Consider the following 20771-nt stretch of genomic DNA (forward strand, 5'->3'; position numbering starts at 1 on the left):
AGTGCACCCTGCCTTAGGGCTGTAAGGCCTGCTAGAGGGGTGTCTTACCTATACTGCATAGGCAGTGAGAGGCTGGCCTGGCACCCTGAGGGGAGTGCCATGTCGACTTACTCGTTTTGTCCTCACTAGCACACACAAGCTGGCAAGCAGTGTGTCTGTGCTGAGTGAGAGGTCTCCAGGGTGGCATAAGACATGCTGCATCCCTTAGAGACCTTCCTTGGCATCAGGGCCCTTGGTACTAGAAGTACCAGTTACAAGGGACTTATCTGGATGCCAGGGTCTGCCAATTGTGGATACAAAAGTACAGGTTAGGGAAAGAACACTGGTGCTGGGGCCTGGTTAGCAGGCCTCAGCACACTTTCAATTGTAAACATAGCATCAGCAAAGGCAAAAAGTCAGGGGGCAACCATGCCAAGGAGGCATTTCCTTACATGAGGTGACTCTGACTTTTAGAAATCCTCCATCTTGTAGAAAGAGGATTCCCCCAATAGGAATAGGGATGTGCCCCCCTCCCCTCAGGGAGGAGGCACAAAGAGGGTGTACCCACCCTCAAGGACAGTAGCTATTGGCTACTGCCCTCCCAGACCTAAACACACCCTTAAAATTAGTATTTAAGGGCTCCCCAGAACCTAGGAAATTAGATTCCTGAAACTACAAGAAGAAGAAGACTGCTGAGCTGAAAAACCCCTGCAGAAGAAGAACAGAAGACACCAACTGCTTTGGCCCCAGTCTTACCGGCCTGTCTCCTGCCTTCCAAAGAAACCTGCTCCAGCGACGCTTTCCCAAGGACCAGCGACGCTTTCCCAAGGACCAGCGACCTCTGAATCCTCAGAGGACTGTCCTGCTTTAAGAAAGACAAGAAACTCCTGAGGACAGCGGCACTGCTCCAAAAGAACTGCAACTTTGTTTCAAAGGAGCAGATTTAAAGACCCCTGCAACTCCCCGCAAGAAGCGTGAGACTTGCAACACTGCACCCGGCGACCCCGACTCGACTGGTGGAGAACCAACACCTCAGGGAGGACCCTCCGGCGACTCCGAGACCGTGAGTAACCAAAGTTGTCCCCCCTGACCCCCCACAGCGACGCCTGCAGAGGGAATCCCGAGGCTCCCCCTGACCGCGACTGCCTGAACTCTAATTTCCCCACGGCTGAAAAAGACCCTGCACCCGCAGCCCCCAGCACCTGAAGGATCGGAACTTCTGTGCAGGAGTGACCCCCAGGAGGCCCTCTCCCAGGTGGTGGCTACCCCGAGGAGCCCCCCCCTTGCCTGCCTGCACCGCTGAAGAGACCCCTTGGTCTCCCATTGAAACCTACAGATAACCCGACGCTTGTTTGCACACTGCACCCGGCCGCCCCGCGCTGCTGAGGGTGTACTTTCTGTGTGGACTTGTGTCCCCCCCGGTGCCCTACAAAACCCCCCTGGTCTGCCCTCCGAAGACGCGGGTACTTACCTGCTGGCAGACCGGAACCGGGGCACCCCCTTCTCTCCATTGAAGCCTGTGTGTTTTGGGCACCTCTTTGACCTCTGCACCTGACCGGCCCTGAGCTGCTGGTGTGGTGACTTTGGGGTTGCTCTGAACCCCCAACGGTGGGCTACCTTGGACCCAAAACTGAGACCTGTAAGTGATTTACTTACCTGCTAAAAATAACAATACTTTACCTCCCCCAGGAACTGTGAAAATTGCACTGTGTCCACTTTTAAAACAGCTATTTGTGTTTTATGTAAAAAGTATAAATGCTACTGTAATCATTCAAAGTTCATAGAGTACTTACCTGCAATACCTTTCAAAAGAGCTATTACATGTAGAATTTGAACCTGTGGTTCTTAAAATAAACTAAGAAAATATATTTTTCAATAACAAAACCTATTGGCTGGATTTTGAGTGTGTGTTCCTCATTTATTGCCTGTGTGTATGTACAACAAATGCTTAACACTACTCCTCTGATAAGCCTACTGCTCGACCAAACTACCACAAAATAGAGCATTAGTATTATCTCTTTTTGCCACTATCTTACCTCTAAGGGGAACCCTTGGACTCTGTGCATACTATTCCTTACTTTGAAATAGTACATACAGAGCCAACTTCCTACAGGCATATTCAGCACGGCTTGTTGTATTTCCGGCTTGAATCCTGACGTACACAACCATGCGTGTCTCCTTATTGTTACTGCAGTATTTACTGTCCTTGCAGCTGTATCTGCTGCATCCATTGCTGACTGTATCTGATTATTTGAGATACTTTGTCCTTCCTCCACCACGTGCTGTGCCCTCTTTTGGAACTCTTTGGGTAAGTGTTCTATGAAATGCTGCATTTCGTCCCAATGAGCCCTATCGTATCTTGCCAGAAGTGCAATGCGCCATTGGTTTGCTGCTTGTGCTGCAACCCTTTTCCCTGCAGCGTCAAATTTGCGACTCTCCTTGTCTGGAGGTGGTGCGTCTCCCGAGGTGTGAGAGTTTGCTCTCTTGCGTGCTGCCCCTACTACCAAAGAGTCTGGTGTTAGTTGCTGCGTGATATACACAGGATCTGTATGCAGTGGCTTGTACCTTTTCTCCACCCTTGGAGTTATGGCCCTGCCCTTCACAGGCTCCTGAAACACCTGTTTGGAGTGTTTTAGCATTCCCGGTAGCATAGGTAAGCTCTGGTATTGGCTATGAGTGGAGGATAGTGTATTAAATAAAAAGTCATCCTCAATCGGTTCTGCATGCAAGGTGACATTATGAAAAGCTGCTGCCCTTGAGACCACCTGCGTGTAGGATGTACTGTCCTCAGGTGGGGACGGTCTCGCTGGGTAACAGTCTGGGCTGTTATCCGATACTGGCGCATCATAAAGGTCCCATGCGTCGGGATCGTCTTGACTTATTGCGGTATGCGTTGGGGATTGCATCAGGGGTGGAGTGTATACCGGTGATGTGTGTATTGATGGTGGTGGAGATGGTGGCGGAGTTGTCTGTCTTGCCACCTTTGCTTGTGGCTGCTTGTCCTTTTCTTGAAAGGCAAGTCTTCTTTTCATCTTAATTGGGGGAAAGAGTGCTTATCTTCCCTGTGTCCTTTTGAATGTGGAGTCTCCTTTGAGTGTAGTCTGACTCCATTGATTCTAGTTTTTGTCCGAACTTATGTCCTTGCATTTGGGAGGACAATCCCTGTTCCTCTGTGTAGGAACCTGATTTCGGCTCCGATGCTGGATGTTTCAGAATGGAAACCTTTTCGGTAGCCTTTTTCGGCTCCGACGACACTTTCTTTATTTTCGGCGTCGTGATCTCTCGGTGCCGACCCATTTCGGTGCCGCTGTCTCGGTGCCGAACTTGCTCGGTGCCGCTGTCTCGGGGTCAAGATTGCTGTGTGCCGGTATCTCGACCGGAGTCGGATCACTTCGACACAAGCGTGCCCGTTTTCGTTGCCGATGGACGTTCACCTATTTTACGGGTTAAGCCATGGCCTGTTGGCGGTGGCGTCTCCTGGGCTTTTGTGGTCTTCTCGTGAGTTTTATGTTTCGACGTCTTACTCACGGTTTTTGGTGTTTCTTCGGGATCGAGCTCGTCCGAGTCCGACTCCTGGATGGAGCAGCTTTCCTCTTACTCCTCCAAATGCCTTTGTCCTGTCGGCGCCGACGCCATTTGCAGTCTTCTTGCTCTTCGGTCTCTTAATGTCTTCCTCGACCAAAACGCTCGACAGGCTTCACAAGTCTATTCTTGGTGTTCTGGAGACAAACACAAGTTACAGACCAGGTGCTGATCTGTATACGGACACGTGGCCGGGATGACCAGGCCCGACGGGGGATCAAAAAAACCCCGAAGGGCCACCGGAGCTCTTAAAAAAAAAATTTAAAAAAAAAAAAAAAAATTAAAAAAAATCGGTGTCGATCTGTAGTAACTAACCCGATACCGAACGCAAACAATACCGTCGATTTTTCCGAGATTCTAACTAACTTTCCGAACCGAAACACGGAGCGAAAAGGAACATGTCCGAACCCGATGGCGGAAAAAACCCAATCTAAGATGGAGTCGACGCCCATGCGCAATGAAGCCGAATATATATATACACACACATACACACACACACACACACACTCTCTGGGGTCCCGGGCAGGAATATAGGAATATTCAGTACTTGTATGACTATTGATGGGCATCCTCTGGAAGAGAATCAAAGTTACTTCTGAATAGGCTAATTGTTATCATTTTCCACAACTGAAAATGGTCAGCAGTTGCAGCAGATTACAAAACACATCATGTACAGGAAGGGATATTCAGACCTAACATTTTAATAAAAGGTCAATAATGGAGAAAGGGAAGGTCAAGCAAATTAGCCATCAACCATTAAGAAGCAAGGAGACAGGTAATATTTCACAAAACAAAGCAAGCTTGTATATGTTTTTGTTGTGCCCTCAGCTGAACGTTCCATTTCTCATTCTATTGTTACTTACCTATTGTGGGATCTGGATAAGGCAGCTCTTTGGGAGAATTATAATATGCTTCTAGCGTGAACGGCTCTTTTCTGTAGAAAGTCAGAACTTTTGAGAAGGGAGCAGCATGATTCTTCGGGAAAACCTCACAATCACTGTAAACAAGTTAATAAATTAATAAGTTATGTCAGCATTATTGATGTACAGAACCGTCCATTCAAACACCCCTGTAAAGCAGACTCTACCTCTATTCAGAAGGACTGCTGATTGATAGTTTACGGACCTTACTTCAACTTTCAGTATTATCATTACCAAGAAACAAGTACTTATGTACAGGTTACTTGCCAAAAAATTCTTTTATTTATAGAGAAACGTTTCTTTTTTTGTTTCCATGTCCCACTGCGGGGTGGGGTGAGGAGAGGGGCAGAGATTTGGGTTGGAGTGGTCATTGAGGGTTCATTGGGGGCAGAGGAGTTCAATTCCCTTCACTGGAGGATTGCTTGTGCAGTTCAGGCTGTGGGGCAGTGTGTCAGAAGCTACTCCTTGCTTTTGGAGAGGAAGACTACTTTTCCACTCGCAAAGCAATGGGTCGTGAGGCCCTCCTCAGTGACATGCCTTTTAGCCCCATTCAAATGATTCAAGTAACACTTCACATCAAAATGAAATAAATATAAGTCAAAAATGCTGGTTTAGTATAATGCCCGTTCAAATATTCCATCCATTGACAGTAAACAAACCACAGCTTCAAAGCAGTTCCACAATGTCAACAAAGAAAACAATCACTTCTCAAAATTAGTGTCTTTGAAAAAAGCACAGCAAGAAAATGAGTTAGTTACATGTAACTGCAGTTATCCAGGATTAGTATCTTTCACGTATTCACATGCTTGAATCATCTTCAGTCATCGAAGTGGGAGTACCCTTTTTTTTGGCACGGTTACCCCCCACTTTTTGCCTATCTGATATCCTTTGACTTTTTTCACTGGGATCCTGCTTACCATTGATTGGGCTCTCTCTCTCTCTCTAAATTTGGTTGTATAGGGGTGTGCGAAGTCCATGAATGGCATTCTGGTGCCCCCCGATTAGGTCCCTAGTATATGGTACTTAAGTACCCAGGGCATTGGGGCACCATGGGATTCCTATGGGCTGCAGCATGTATTGTTTCACCCATGGATGCCCATGCCAAGTGTTTTTGGAGGCCTGCCAATGCAGCCTACGTGAAAAGGTTCCAACCAGTCTGGGAGCTCCATAGAGGTCCCCCATCATTGCTCCTACCAGTCTTCTGGGGTTTTCCGGGCAGCATGCGCTGTCACCCCTCAGACAGGTTTCTGTCCTCCTGCTGCTTGACCAGCTCAGGCAGGGAAAGGCAGAACAAATGATTACATGTGGGAGAGGGGTTGCAACACCCTCTCCCTTGGAAATAGGGAGAGAGGGGTAGCCACCCAAAGTTACCAGTTTGCTTTGAAGGACACATTTGGTGCCATCCTTGCATAAACCAGTTTGCACCAGCTCAGGGACCCCCCCCAGTCCCCGGTCCGACACCAAACTGGACAAACGAAAGAGGAGTGACCATTCCCCTGTCCATCACCACCCCAGGGGTGGAGCCCAGAGCTCCTCCAGGTGGCCAATTGATTCTGCCATCTTGAATACCAGGCGAGCAAAGGCCCCTGGGTGTATCCGAGTGGCCAGGTCAGGTAGGTGGCGTCACAAACCCCCTGATAGGTCGTCACCCTGCTAGGTGACCAATCACCCTTCCTGGGTTCTTTAGGTTCTCTTGGGTGGGTCCTCAGATTTGACGTTCAGTACTGCTCTGCATCGTTTACTTAATCTTCTGGCCTCTGAAACTGCAGCTGCACCCTCCAAGAACCGACAATCTGCAACTTCAACGATGACTATGCACTGCAACATTGTTTCTCCGGCTCTTTCCATCAACGCCATCATTTCCCCGGCTGTGCATCCTCTGAGGACAGCAAGTCTTCAGTCTGCACAAGAAGTAAGAAGGAATCTCCCTTGGAGTGAAGGAGTTCCCCCCCCCTTGCATCTGCAGGCACCAACCACAACGATGACTGGCTCGGTGGATCTGCGCTCCTCCGGAACTGCATGTGTCCTGCATCACAGGTGGTGGTCCGGAATGGTCCTCTCTACCAGACATCCAACTTGGGAGACTGTAAGCCCTTTGCCTCTCCTTGCAGGACAGTACCCCTGTGCACGTGACTCCTGCAGCTACCTAAGATTGTTTGTTATTCCTCCACGGGATCTTCAGGCTCCATGTAGTCCCAGCCTCCAGCACTCCTTCCTGCAAAGCACAATCTCCAGCGAGGTGGGACTCCTCTTCAGGTGTGCTAAGTGGGCCTCACTGCAACTCATGTGCCTGCTCTGCCAGTGGGTTGCCAGTGGGGGCTCCCTCCTCTTCTTGCGACTCTCCCAGCTGCTGAGGGACACCACGGACTCCTCTCCTTGGTTCAAGTTCCCTGCACCCCGATGGTCCTCTTCTCCATCTCTTGAATTTGCCAAGGCTTGTTGGTGATTTTCCAGCACCACTAATCAACTACATCCCGACCACCAACGTGGGACATCACTTCAGGGACTTCTCTTCATCTCCTGTGCAGCACTGCTGACCTTCTTCATCCACCACCGACCTGGACCTGCATCCACAGAACCGGACACTACTACAAACTTGACTTGGTCCCCTTCCTTTGCAGGTCCTCTTCTGACAGGATCCACCTTTGGGCTCTTCCAGTCTTGCATAATCCTTTTCCAAAGTCCCCCTGTTGGTTTTGGGGAAAACCAGGTACTTACCTCTGCTCGCCTGGTCGCTAGGGGACACTAAAGTACTCACCTCTTGGGGTTCCTAGTTCCTCCAGCTCCCCTCTACTGATTGCACTTCCATGGGTGGGGGACTGCCTTTCACATGCCACTTTTTTTGTATATAGTTTGACTCTTCACTAGGACCCTCATTATTTGTTAGCGCTTTTACCAATGTCTATTGCTTTCTATGCTATGTACGGATTGATGTGTATACAATATTGTGTTTACTTACGTTCAGTTGGGGGGATTGCCTTTTCAGTATTCTAGTATTTGTGTAACTAGAATAAAGTACCCTTATTTTTGTAACACTGTGTGGTTCTTTCCTGTGCGATAGTGCTGTGTGACTATTATGGTATTGCATAAGCTTTGCATGTCTCCTAGATAAGTCTTGGCTGCTCATCCACAGCTACCTCTAGAGAGGCCTGGCTTCCTAGACACTGCTACCCCTCACTAATAGGGGATACCCCGGCCTGGTATAAGGTGATAACACCATAGGTGCTCACTACACACCAGGCCAGCTTCCTACACTCACTGTACCATAATAAAGCAGTATGCCAGAGCTATAATAGGCTATAATGGAAGAAGGCCATCAGCTTAATAGCCTATGCGTGTCCTTTTTAAGGAAAGGATCAAACCTGAACTATGACCAATCAGGGGCTTGTATCCTCTAGAACACTCCCAAAAAAGGCTGATTCCCTCAGATTTTAGAGTACAAGTGAGAATAAGATCCTCAATTATAAATGGAGCCTCTTTGAGGAGGAGGGTGGGTCACGTGTGAATCTATTAAAGATACCAATAATGGATAACTGCAGCTACGGGTAAGAAATGCATTTTCTTATCTTTCATAGATTCACATGAATACCAAACAGCATTGTAGACAACTGAAGTGTTCTTAGAGTGGGGTGGTGTAAGGAAATGCCTCCTTGGCATGGTTACCCCCTGACTTTTTGCCTTTGCTGATGCTATGTTTTGAATTGAAAGTGTGCTGAGGCCTGCTAACCAGGCCCCAGCACCAGTGTTCTTTCCCTAACCTGTACTTTTGATTCCACAATTGGCACACCCTGGCACCCAGATAAGTCCCTTGTAACTGGTACCCCTGGTACCAAGGGCCCTGATGCCAGGGAAGGTCTCTAAGGGCTGCGGCATGTCTTATGCCACCCTAGAGACCCCTCACTCAGCACAGACACACTGCTTACCAGCTTGTGTGTGCTAGTGAGAACAAAATGAGTAAGTCGACATGGCACTCCCCTCAGGGTGCCATGCCAGCCTCACACTGCCTATGCAGTATAGGTAAGACACCCCTCTAGCAGGCCTTACAGCCCTAAGGCAGGGTGCACTATACCATAGGTGATGGTACCAGTGCATGAGCACTGTGCCCCTACAGTGTCTAAGCAAAACCTTAGACATTGTAAGTGCAGGGTAGCCATAAGAGTATATGGTCTGGGAGTCTGTTTTACACGAACTCCACAGCACCATAATGGCTACACTGAAAACTGGGAAGTTTGGTATCAAACTTCTCAGCACAATAAATGCACACTGATGCCAGTGTACATTTTATTGTAAAATAAACCACAGAGGGCACCTTAGAGGTGCCCCCTGAAACCTAACCGACTATCTGTGTAGGCTGACTGGTTCCAGCAGCCTGCCACACTAGAGACATGTTGCTGGCCCCATGGGGAGAGTGCCTTTGTCACTCTGAGGCCAGTAACAAAGCCTGCACTGGGTGGAGATGCTAACACCTCCCCCAGGCAGGAGCTGTAACACCTGGCGGTGAGCCTCAAAGGCTCACCCCTTTGTCACAGCACCGCAGGACACTCCAGCTTAGTGGAGTGGCCCGCCCCCTCCGGCCACAGCCCCCACTTTTGGCGGCAAGGCTGGAGGAAACAAAGAAAACAACAAGGAGGAGTCACTGGCCAGTCAGGACAGCCCCTAAGGTGTCCTGAGCTGAAGTTACTAACTTTTAGAAATCCTCCATCTTGCAGATGGAGGATTCCCCCAATAGGATTAGGGATGTGACCCCCTCCCCTTGGGAGGAGGCACAAAGAGGGTGTACTCACCCTCAGGGCTAGTAGCCATTGGTTACTAACCCCCCAGACCTAAACACGCCCTTAAATTTAGTATTTAAGGGCTCCCCTGAACCTAGAAAAACAGATTCCTGCAACTAACAAGAAGGACTGCTGAGCTGACAAACCCCTGCAGAGGAAGAACAGAAGACACCAACTGCCTTGGCCCCAGACTTACCGGCCTGTCTCCTGCCTTCCAAAGAAACCTGCTCCAGCGACGCTTTCCAAGGGACCAGCGACCTCTGAATCCTCTGAGGACTGCCCTGCTTCGAAAAAGACAAGAAACTCCCGAGGACAGCGGCACTGCTCCAAAAGAACTGCAACTTTGTTACAAGGAGCAGATTTAAAGACCCCTGCAACTCCCCGCAAGAAGCGTGAGACTTGCAACACTGCACCCGGCGACCCCGACTCGACTGGTGGAGAACAACGAACTCAGGGAGGACCCTCCGGCGACTCTACGACTGTGAGTAACCAAAGTTGTCCCCCCTGAGCCCCCACAGCGACGCCTGCAGAGGGAATCCCCAGGCTCCCCCTGACCGCGACTGTCTGAACTCCATTTCCCGACGGCTGGGAAAGACCCTGCACCCGCAGCCCCCAGCCCCTAAAGAAACAGAACTTCTGTGCAGGAGTGACCCCCAGGAGGCCCTCTCCCTTGCCCAGGTGGTGGCTACCCCGAGGAGCCCCCCCGTTGCCTGCATCGCTGAAGAGACCCCTTGGTCTCCCATTGAAACCTGAAGGAAACCCGACGCGTGTTTGCACACTGCACCCGGCCGCCCCCGCGCTGCTGAGGGTGTACTTTCTGTGCTAATTTGTGTCCCCCCCGGTGCCCTACAAAACCCCCCCGGTCTGCCCTCCGAAGACGCGGGTACTTACCTGCTGGCAGACTGGAACCGGTGCACCCCCCTTCTCTCCATTGAAGGCTATGTGTTTTGGGCACCTCTTTAACCTTTGCACCTGACCGGCCCTGAGCTGCTGGCGTGATAGCTTTGGGGTTGCTCTGAACCCCCAACGGTGGGCTACCTTGGACCCAAACCTGAGACTTGTAAGTGATTTACTTACCTGACAAAACTAACAAAAACTTACCTCCCCCAGGAACTGTGAAAATTGCACTAAGTGTCCACTTTTAAAACAGCTTATTGTGTTTTATGTAAAAAATATACATGCTAAAGTAATGATTCAAAGTTCCTAGAGTACTTACCTGCAATACCTTTCAAATGAGATATTACATGTAACATTTGAACCTGTGGTTCTTAAAATAAACTAAGAAATGAAAATGTCACTTACCCAGTGTACATCTGTTCGTGGCATCAGTCGCTGAGATTCACATGGTATGCATGAGCTCGCCATCTGGTGTTGGGTCGGAGTGTTACAAGTTGTTTTTCTTCGAAGAAGTGTTTTCGAGTCACGGGACCGAGTGACTCCTCCTTCTGTGCTCATTGCGCATGGGCGTCGACTCCATCTTCGATTGTTTTCCCCGCAGAGGGTGAGGTAGGAGTTGTACTATAGTAATAGTGCCCGCGCAATAAAAAATGTAAGTATGTACCTATTAAAGGATTAAGTAATATATATACAAAAGTACAAAATTGAAGGTAACTTCTGAACTGCTACAGGCTTCCGGGGAGGTGGGTGGGTCCATGTGAATCTCAGCGACTGATGCCACGAACAGATGTACACTGGGTAAGTGACATTTTCAGTTCGATGGCATCTGTCGCTGTAGATACACATGGTATGCATAGACTAGTAAGCAGTTAGTTCCCCATAAGCGGTGGTTTAGCCTGTAGGAGTAGAAGTTGTCTGAAATAGAGTTCTTAATACAGCTTGACCTACTGTAGCTTGTTGTGCGGATAGCACATCTATACAGTAGTGTTTGGTGAATGTGTGAGGCGTAGACCAAGTGGCTGCCTTACATATTTCCTGCATTGGGATGTTTCCTAAAAAGGCCATTGAAGCACCTTTTTTCCTTGTTGAATGTGCCCTGGGAGTAATGGGCAGTTGTCTTTTTGCTTTAAGGTAGCAGATTTGGATGCATTTAACTATCCATCTGGCTATACCTTGTTTTGATATTGGGTTACCTGCATGAGGTTTTTGGAATGCAATAAATAGCTGTTTAGTTTTTCTGATGTTCTTTGTTCTGTCAATGTAGTACATTAATGCTCTTTTGACATCTAATGTATGTAGTGCTCTTTCAGCCACAGAATCTGGCTGTGGGAAAAATACTGGTAGTTCTACCGTTTGATTTAGATGGAATGGTGAAATAACTTTTGGTAAAAATTTTGGATTAGGTCGTAGGACGACCTTATTTTTATGTATTTGTATAAAAGGCTCTTGTGTTGTGAACGCTTGAATTTCACTTACTCTTCTTAGAGATGTAATGGCGATGAGAAAGGCAACTTTCCAGGTTAGGAATTGTATTCCGCAAGAGTGCATGGGTTCGAAAGGTGGGCCCATGAGTCTTGTTAGAACCACGTTTAGGTTCCATGAAGGAACAGGTGGTGTTCTTGGTGGTATAATTCTTTTAAGCCCTTCTATAAATGCTTTGATAACTGGTATCCTATACAAGGAAGTTGAATAGGTAGTTTGCAGGTATGCAGATATTGCTGCAAGGTGTATTTTAATAGAAGAGAAGGCTAGCTTTGCTTTTTGTAAATGGAGCAAGTAATTTACTATATGTTTTGGAGTTGCATCTAGCGGTTGTATCTGATTATGATGGCAGTACCAAACAAATCTTTTCCACTTACTTGCGTAGCAGTGTCTAGTGGATGGCCTTCTGGCCTGCTTTATGACTTCCATACACTCTTGGCTAAGTTTTAAGTGTCCGAATTCTAGGATTTCAGGAGCCAGATTGCTAGATTCAGCGATGCTGGGTCTGGGTGTCTGATCTGTTGGTTGTGTTGCGTTAACAGATCTGGTTTGTTGGGTAGTTTGATGTGTGGTACTACAGACAGATCTAGCAGTGTTGTGTACCAGGGTTGTCTTGCCCACGTTGGTGCTATTAAAATGAGTTTGAGTTTGTTTTGACTCAATTTGTTTACTAGGTAAGGAAGGAGAGGGAGAGGAGGAAAAGCGTAAGCAAATATTCCTGACCAGTTTATCCATAGGGCATTGCCTTGGGATTGCTTGTGTGGGTATCTGGACGCGAAGTTTTGGCATTTTGCGTTCTCTTTTGTTGCAAATAAGTCTATTTGTGGTGTTCCCCAGAGTGTGAAGTAGGTGTTCAGAATCTGTGGGTGGATTTCCCATTCGTGGACTTGCTGGTGATCTCGAGAGAGATTGTCTGCCAGCTGATTCTGGATCCCCGGAATAAACTGTGCTATTAGACCAATTTGATGGTGGATTGCCCACTTCCATATTTTTTGAGCTAACAAGCTTAACTGCGTTGAATGTGTTCCTCCTTGTTTGTTGAGATAATACATCGTTGTCATGTTGTCTGTTTTGACAAGGATGTATTTGTGGGTTATGATTGGTTGGAAAGCTTTTAGTGCTTGAAAAACTGCTAATAATTCTAGATGATTTATATGCAGTTTTGTTTGATGTATGTTCCATTGTCCTCTTATGTTGTGTTGATTGAGATGTGCTCCCCACCCTGTCATGGAAGCATCTGTTGTTATTACGTACTGTGGCACTGGGTCTTGGAAAGGCCGCCCTATGTTTAAATTTATACTGTTCCACCATAGAAGCGAGAGGTAAGTTAGGCGGTCTAGCAACACCAGATCTAGAAGGTGACCCTGTGCTTGAGACCACTGTGAGGCTAGGCACTGTTGTAAGGGCCTCATGTGCAGTCTTGCGTTTTGGGACAATGGCTATGCATGAGGACATCATGCCTAGGAGCTGTAGTATTGTTCTTGCTTGTATTGTTTGGTTTGGAGACATGTGTTGAATGACTCTGTTGAAATTGTGGATCCTTTGTGGAGTTGGCGTTGCTACTCCTTTTGTCGTGTCTATTATGGCTCCTAGATATTGCTGTACTTTGCTTGGCAGAATGTTTGATTTTGCAAAGTTGACGGTGAACCCTAGTTTGTAGAGGGTTTGTATGACTTGATTTGTGTGGTTTGAGCATTGTGTGAGCGAACTGGTTTTGATTAGCCAGTCGTCTAGATACGGGAACACATGTATTTGCTGCCTTCTGATGTGTGCAGCGACTACTGCTAGGCATTTTGTGAATACTCTTGGAGCGGTTGTTAAACCAAAGGGCAATACTTTGAATTGGTAATGTATTCCTTTGAATACAAACCTTAGATATTTCCTGTGTGATTGATGTATTGGTATATGGAAATATGCGTCCTTGAGGTCTAGGGTTGTCATGTAGTTGTGTTTTTTGAGCAATGGTAACACTTCTTGTAGTGTGACCATGTGAAAGTGGTCTGATTTGATGAATGTGTTTACTACTCTGAGGTCTAGAATTGGTCTCAGTGTTTCGTCCTTTTTTGGTATCAAGAAGTACAGTGAATAAACTCCTGTGTTTATTTGTGTGCTTGGTACTAATTCTATTGCATTTTTTTGCAGTAGTGCTTGAACTTCTATCTCTAGAAGCTGTGAATGGTATTTTGATAAATTTTGTGATTTTGGTGGTATGTCTGGGGGGAATTGCAGGAATTCTATGCAATAACCATGTTGGATAATTGCTAGGACCCATGTGTCTGTAGTTATTTTGTCCCATGCTTCGTAATATTGACGTATCCTCCCCCCCACTGGTGTTGTGTGGGAGGGGTGAGTGACGTGTGAGTCACTGCTTGTTGGTAGTGGTTTTGGGGCTTTGAAATCTTCCTCTATTCCTAGGGAATTGCCCCCCTCTATACTGGCCCCGAAAACCTCCCCTGTACTGTCCCTGGTAGGTGGGCGGTGCGGACTGTGAGGTGCTAGCTTGTGTGGCCTGACCCCGAAACCCTCCTCTAAAAGGTGTTTTGCGGAAGGTGTTATAAGATCCTCTGCTCTGCGGGGAGTAGACTGCACCCATGGCCTTGGCAGTGTCAGTGTCCTTATTGAGCTTTTCTATGGCTGTGTCGACCTCCGGACCGAACAGAAGTTTTTCGTTGACTGGCATGTTAAGCACTGCCTGCTGAATTTCTGGCTTGAATCCAGACGTTCTTCCCAGTCCCCTGCTGAATAAAGATACGCTTTTGCGTGTGATCCACGTCAGTGGATTGCAGTTCTTGTTCAAATCTAGGTTTCTTCATTTGAGAAGACATAGAATGCTCTTCAGTATAGGAGCCAGAAACAGGGTCTGATGTCGCTTTTTTCGGCTCCGAAAACCCTGTTGATTGTTTTTTCGGCTCCGAGGTAACCTTCCTCTTTTTCTGTGCCGAAAATTCTTGGCCTCTATGGTCTTCGGCGCCACTGTCTCGGCGTCGATCCGTGTCGACACCGAACTCTCGGTGTCGATGCTTCTGTTTAGCACTCTCTCGGTCCCGAGGAGGCTGCGTGCCGGTGTCTCGACCGGAGTCGGACGATCTCAACACTGAATGGGCCTTTTTCGGTGCCGATTGTTGGTCACCGAGAATTTGGGTGGAGCCATGGCCGGTTGGCAGTGGCGTCCCCTGGGCCTTCTTTCCTTTTTTAAGGTCTGATCTCGACGTCTTACTCACAGTTTTTGTAGAGTCTAGCTCGTCGGAGTCTGAATCCTGGATGGAAAAGGATTCCTCCTGTTCCTCTTCTGTCTCGAACTGTCGACGCTCTTTTGGCGTGGACGCCATCTGCAGTCTTCTTGCTCGACGGTCGCGCAGAGTTTTTCGGGACCGGAACGCCCGACAGGCCTCACAGGATTCTTCGCTGTGCTCGGGTGACAGGCACAGGTTACAGACCGAGTGTAGGTCCGTATAAGGATATTTGTTGTGGCATTCGGGGCAGAATCGAAACGGGGTCCGTTCCATCGGCATTGTTCTCCACGCGGTCGGGCCGACTAGGCCCCGACGGGGTGCCGAAATCTACCCCGAAGGGCACCGAAGCGCTTCGATGTTCAACGCGTCGTCGTATGTGTCTATCTCGAACCGGATCGCAACGATACCGTCGAAAATCTTCCGTTTTCAGCTATCTTTCCGTTCCGAAACTCGGAGCGACAGGAACACGTCCGAACCCGATGGCGGAAAGAAAACAATCGAAGATGGAGTCGACGCCCATGCGCAATGAGCACAGAAGGAGGAGTCACTCGGTCCCGTGACTCGAAAACACTTCTTCGAAGAAAAACAACTTGTAACACTCCGACCCAACACCAGATGGCGAGCTCATGCATACCATGTGTATCTACAGCGACAGATGCCATCGAACATATATTTTTCTATAACAAAACCTATTGGCTGGATTTGTCTCTGAGTGTGTGTACCTCATTTATTGTCTATGTGTATGTACAACAAATGCTTAACACTACTCCTTGGATAAGCCTACTGCTCGACCACACTACCACAAAATAGAGCATTAGTATGATTTCTTTTTGCCACTATCTTACCTCTAAGGGGAACCCTTGGACTCTGTGCATGCTATTCCTTACTTTGAAATAGCACATACAGAGCCAACTTCCTACATTGGTGGATCAGCGGTGGGGTACAAGACTTTGCATTTGCTGGACTACTCCGCCAATACCTGATCACACGACAAATTCCAAAAATTGTCATTAGAAATTGATTTTTTGCAATTTGAAATTTTTCTAAATTCTTTAAAGTCCTGCTAGGGACTTGTGTTAGTCCCTGTTAGCATTGCTTTTAGAGTTTCAAAGTTTGGTAAAAGTTTGAATTAGATTCTAGAACCAGTTTTAGTTTCTTAAAAAGTATTCCAACTTTTAGAAGCATAATGTCTAGCACAGATGTGAATGTGGTGGAACTCGACACCACACCTTACCTCCATCTACAGATGAGAGAGCTAAGGTCACTCTGTAAAATAAAGAAAATAACAATGGGCTCTAGACCTACCAAACAACAGCTCCAGGAGCTGTTGGCAGAGTATGAAAGAGCCAACCCCTTTGTGGATGGCAACAAAGAGGATGAGGATAGTGACTTGGAGGAAGATTCCCCCCTACCAGTCCTATCTAGGGAGGACAGGGCCTCTCAAGCCCTGACTCCACAAATACTAGTCAGAGATGCTGGTTCCCTCACAGGAGGGACCAACTTCTCTGAAATCACGGAGGATAACTCCAGTGAAGAGGACATCCAGTTAGCCAGGATGGCCAAAAAATTGGCTTTGGAAAGACAGATCCTGGCCATAGAAAGGGAAAGACAAGACATGGGCCTAGGACCCATCAATGGTGGCAGCAACATAAATAGGGTCAGAGATTCTCCTGACATGTTGAAAATCCCCAAAGGGAATGTAACAAAATATGAAGATGGTGATGACATCACCAAATGGTTCACAGCTTTTGAGAGGGCTTGTGTAACCAGAAAAGTGAACAAATCTCACTGGGGTGCTCTCCTTTGGGAAATGTTCACAGGAAAGTGTAGGGATAGACTCCTCACACTCTCTGGAAGAGATGCAGAATCTTATGACCTCATGAAGGGTACCCTGATTGAGGGCTTTGGATTCTCCACTGAGGAGTATAGGATTAGATTCAGGGGGGCTCAAAAATCCTCGAGCCAGACCTGGGTTGACTTTGTAGACTACTCAGTAAAAACACTAGATGGTTGGATTCAAGGCAGTGGTGTAAGTAATTATGATGGGCTGTACAATTTATTTGTGAAAGAACACCTGTTAAGTAATTGTTTCAATGATAAACTGCATCAGCATCTGGTGGACCTAGGACCAAATTCTCCCCAAGAATTGGGAAAGAAGGCGGACCATTGGGTCAAGACTAGGGTGTCCAAAACTTCCACAGGGGGTGACCAAAAGAAAGGGGTCACAAAACCTCCCCAGGGGAAAGGTGGTGAGACAGCCAAAAACAAAAATAGTAAAGAGTCTTCTACAGGCCCCCAAAAACCTGCACAGGAGGGTGGGCCCAGAGCCTCTTCACAAAACAATTCTGGGTACAAGGGTAAAAACTTTGATCCCAAAAAGGCCGGGTGTCGTAACTGTAGTCAGTCTGGACACCAAACTGGAGACAAGGCCTGTCCCAAGAAAGATACCACTTCTAACTCCCATCCAGCTAAAACTGGATTGGCCAGTCTCCAAGTGGGATCAACAGTGTGCCCAGAGCAAATCAGGTGTCACACTGAAGCTACATTAGTCTCTGAGGGTGGGGTGGATTTAGCCACACTGGCTGCCTGGCCCCCTAACATGCAAAAATACAGGCAGCAACTCTTAATTAATGGGACAAGTGTAGAGGGCCTGAGGGATACAGGTGCCAGTGTCACCATGGTGACAGAGAAACTGGTTTCCCCTGGCCAATACCTGACTGGATAAACCTATCCAGTCACCAATGCTGACAATCAAACTAAAGTACATCCCATGGCAATGGTAACTTTAGAGTGGGGAGGGGTCAATGGCCTGAAACAGGTGGTGGTCTCCTCAAATATCCCAGTAGACTGTTTGCTTGGAAATGACCTGGAGTCCTCAGCATGGGCTGAGGTAGAACTGAAAACCCATGCAGCCATGCTGGGTATCCCTGAACTGGTGTGTGCCAAGACAAGGGCACAGTGCAAGGCACAGGGTGAAAAAGTAGAGCTGGAGTCTGGAAGAATGGCCCAGCCTACCAAGAGAAAAGGAAAGTCAGCTGGGAAACCAGCTGCAACACAACAAGAAAAAGAGAACCTCTCTTCTCAGGAAGAAGTTCTGTCCTCTGAGGGAACTGAGCCTATGGAACTGGAACCTTATCAGGTTGACCTCTTGGGCCCAGGGGGACCCTCAAGGGAAGAGTTGTGTAAGGGACAAGAAACCTGTCCCTCTCTTGAAGGCCTTAGGCAGCAAGCTGCTGAAGAGTCCAAAGGCAAGAAAAATGGAACACACAGGGTCTATTGGGAAGATGGACTCCTGTACACTGAGGCAAGAGATCCCAAACATGGTGCCACTAGGAGAGTGGTAGTGCCTCAGGGTTTCAGAGAGTTTATCCTGACCTTAGCCCATGATATTCCCCTTGCTGGGCATTTGGGACAAACCAAGACGTGGGAGAGGTTAGTCAACCACTTCTACTGGCACAATATGTCCCAGAAGGTTAAGGAGTTTTGCCTCTCCTGCCCCACCTGTCAAGCCAGTGGTAAGACAGGTGGTGTAAGGAAATGCCTCCTTGGCATGGTTACCCCCTGACTTTTTGCCTTTGCTGATGCTATGTTTTGAATTGAAAGTGTGCTGAGGCCTGCTAACCAGGCCCCAGCACCAGTGTTCTTTCCCTAACCTGTACTTTTGATTCCACAATTGGCACACCCTGGCATCCAGATAAGTCCCTTGTAACTGGTACCCCTGGTACCAAGGGCCCGGATGGCAGGGAAGGCCTTTAAGGGCTGCAGCATGTATTATGCCACCCTAGAGGCCCCTCACTCAGCACAGACACACTGCTTACCAGCTTGTGTGTGCTAGTGAGAACAAAATGAGTAAGTCGACATGGCACTCCCCTCAGGGTGCCATGCCAGCCTCTCACTGCCTATGCAGTATAGGTAAGACACACCTCTAGCAGGCCTTACAGCCCTAAGGCAGGGTGCACTATACCATAGGTGAGGGCACCAGTGCCTGAGCACTGTGCCCCTACAGTGTCTAAGCAAAACCTTAGACATTGTAAGTGCAGGGTAGCCATAAGAGTATATGGTCTGGGAGTCTGTTTTACACCATAATGGCTACACTGAAAACTGGGAAGTTTGGTATCAAACTTCTCAGCACAATAAATGCACACTGATGCCAGTGTACATTTTATTGTAAAATACACCACAGAGGGCACCTTAGAGGTGCCCCCTGAAACCTAACCGACTATCTGTGTAGGCTGACTGGTTCCAGCAGCCTGCCACACTAGAGACATGTTGCTGGCCCCATGGGGAGAGTGCCTTTGTCACTCTGAGGCCAGTAACAAAGCCTGCACTGGGTGGAGATGCTAACACCTCCCCCAGGCAGGAGCTGTAACACCTGGCGGTGAGCATCAAAGGCTCACCCCTTTGTCACAGCATCGCAGGACACTCCAGCTTAGTGGAGTTGCCCGCCCCCTCCGGCCACGGCCCCCACTTTTGGCGGCAAGGCTGGAGGAAACAAAGAAAACAACAAGGAGGATTCACTGGCCAGTCAGGACAGCCCCTAAGGTGTCCTGAGCTGAGGTGACTCTAACTTTTAGAAATCCTCTGTAGGAAGTTGGCTCTGTATGTGCTATTTCAAAGTAAGGAATAGCATGCACAGAGTCCAAGGGTTCCCCTTAGAGGTAAAATAGTGGTAAAAATAGATAATACTAATGCTCTATTTTGTGGTAGTGTGGTCGAGCAGTAGGCTTATCCAAGGAGTAGTGTTAAGCATTTGTTGTACATACACATAGGCAATAAATGAGGTACACACACTCAGAGACAAATCCAGCCAATAGGTTTTTGTATAGAAAAATATCTTTTCTTAGTTTATTTTAAGAACCACAGGTTCAAATTCTACATGTAATATCTCATTCGAAAGGTATTGCAGGTAAGTACTTTAGGAACTTTAAAGCATAAAAATTGCATGTATACTTTACAAGTTATTGACAAATAGCCGTTTTAAAAGTGGACACTTAGTGCAATTTTCACAGTTCCTAGGGGAGGTAAGTTTTGGTTAGTTTTACCAGGTAAGTAAGACACTTACAGGGTTTAGTTCTTGGTCCAAGGTAGCCCACCGTTGGGGGTTCAGAGCAACCCCAAAGTCACCACACCAGCAGCTCAGGGCCGGTCAGGTGCAGAGTTCGAAGTGGTGCCCAAAACACATAGGCTAGAATGGAGAGAAGGGGGGTGCCCCGGTTCCGGTCTGCTTGCAGGTAAGTACCCGCGTCTTCGGAGGGCAGACCAGGGGGGTTTTGTAGGGCACCGGGGGGGACACAAGCCCACACAGAAATTTCACCCTCAGCAGCGCTGGGGCGGCCGGGTGCAGTGTAGAAACAAGCGTCGGGTTTGTAATGTTAGTCTATGAGAGATCTCGGGATCTCTTCAGCGCTGCAGGCAGGCAAGGGGGGGTTCCTCGGGGAAACCTCCACTTGGGCAAGGGAGAGGGACTCCTGGGGGTCACTTCTCCAGTGAAAGTCCGGTCCTTCAGGTCCTGGGGGCTGCGGGTGCAGGGTCTCTCCCAGGTGTCGGGACTTTGGATTCAAAGAGTCGCGGTCAGGGGAAGCCTCGGGATTCCCTCTGCAGGCGGCGCTGTGGGGGCTCAGGGGGGACAGGTTTTGGTACTCACAGTATCAGAGTAGTCCTGGGGTCCCTCCTGAGGTGTCGGATCTCCACCAGCCGAGTCGGGGTCGCCGGGTGCAGTGTTGCAAGTCTCACGCTTCTTGCGGGGAGCTTGCAGGGTTCTTTAAAGCTGCTGGAAACAAAGTTGCAGCTTTTCTTGGAGCAGGTCCGCTGTCCTCGGGAGTTTCTTGTCTTTTCGAAGCAGGGGCAGTCCTCAGAGGATGTCGAGGTCGCTGGTCCCTTTGGAAGGCGTCGCTGGAGCAGGATCT

At 48.2% G+C, this 20771-nt stretch overlaps 1 protein-coding gene across 1 annotated transcript in view; it reads right to left on the reverse strand.

The window, feature by feature from the left end:
* HSPA4 (heat shock protein family A (Hsp70) member 4) overlaps positions 1-20771 on the reverse strand; it is a 506168-nt gene that overhangs the window by 345925 nt on the left and 139472 nt on the right. Inside the window, exon 11 of the mRNA XM_069244722.1 lies at positions 4425-4558. Within this exon, the coding sequence (XP_069100823.1) occupies positions 4425-4558 (134 nt within the window). The remainder of the gene's footprint in view (positions 1-4424; positions 4559-20771) is intronic.

This window comes from Pleurodeles waltl, chromosome 7 (genome assembly GCF_031143425.1).
Source record: "Pleurodeles waltl isolate 20211129_DDA chromosome 7, aPleWal1.hap1.20221129, whole genome shotgun sequence".
NCBI lineage: Eukaryota > Metazoa > Chordata > Amphibia > Caudata > Salamandridae > Pleurodeles > Pleurodeles waltl.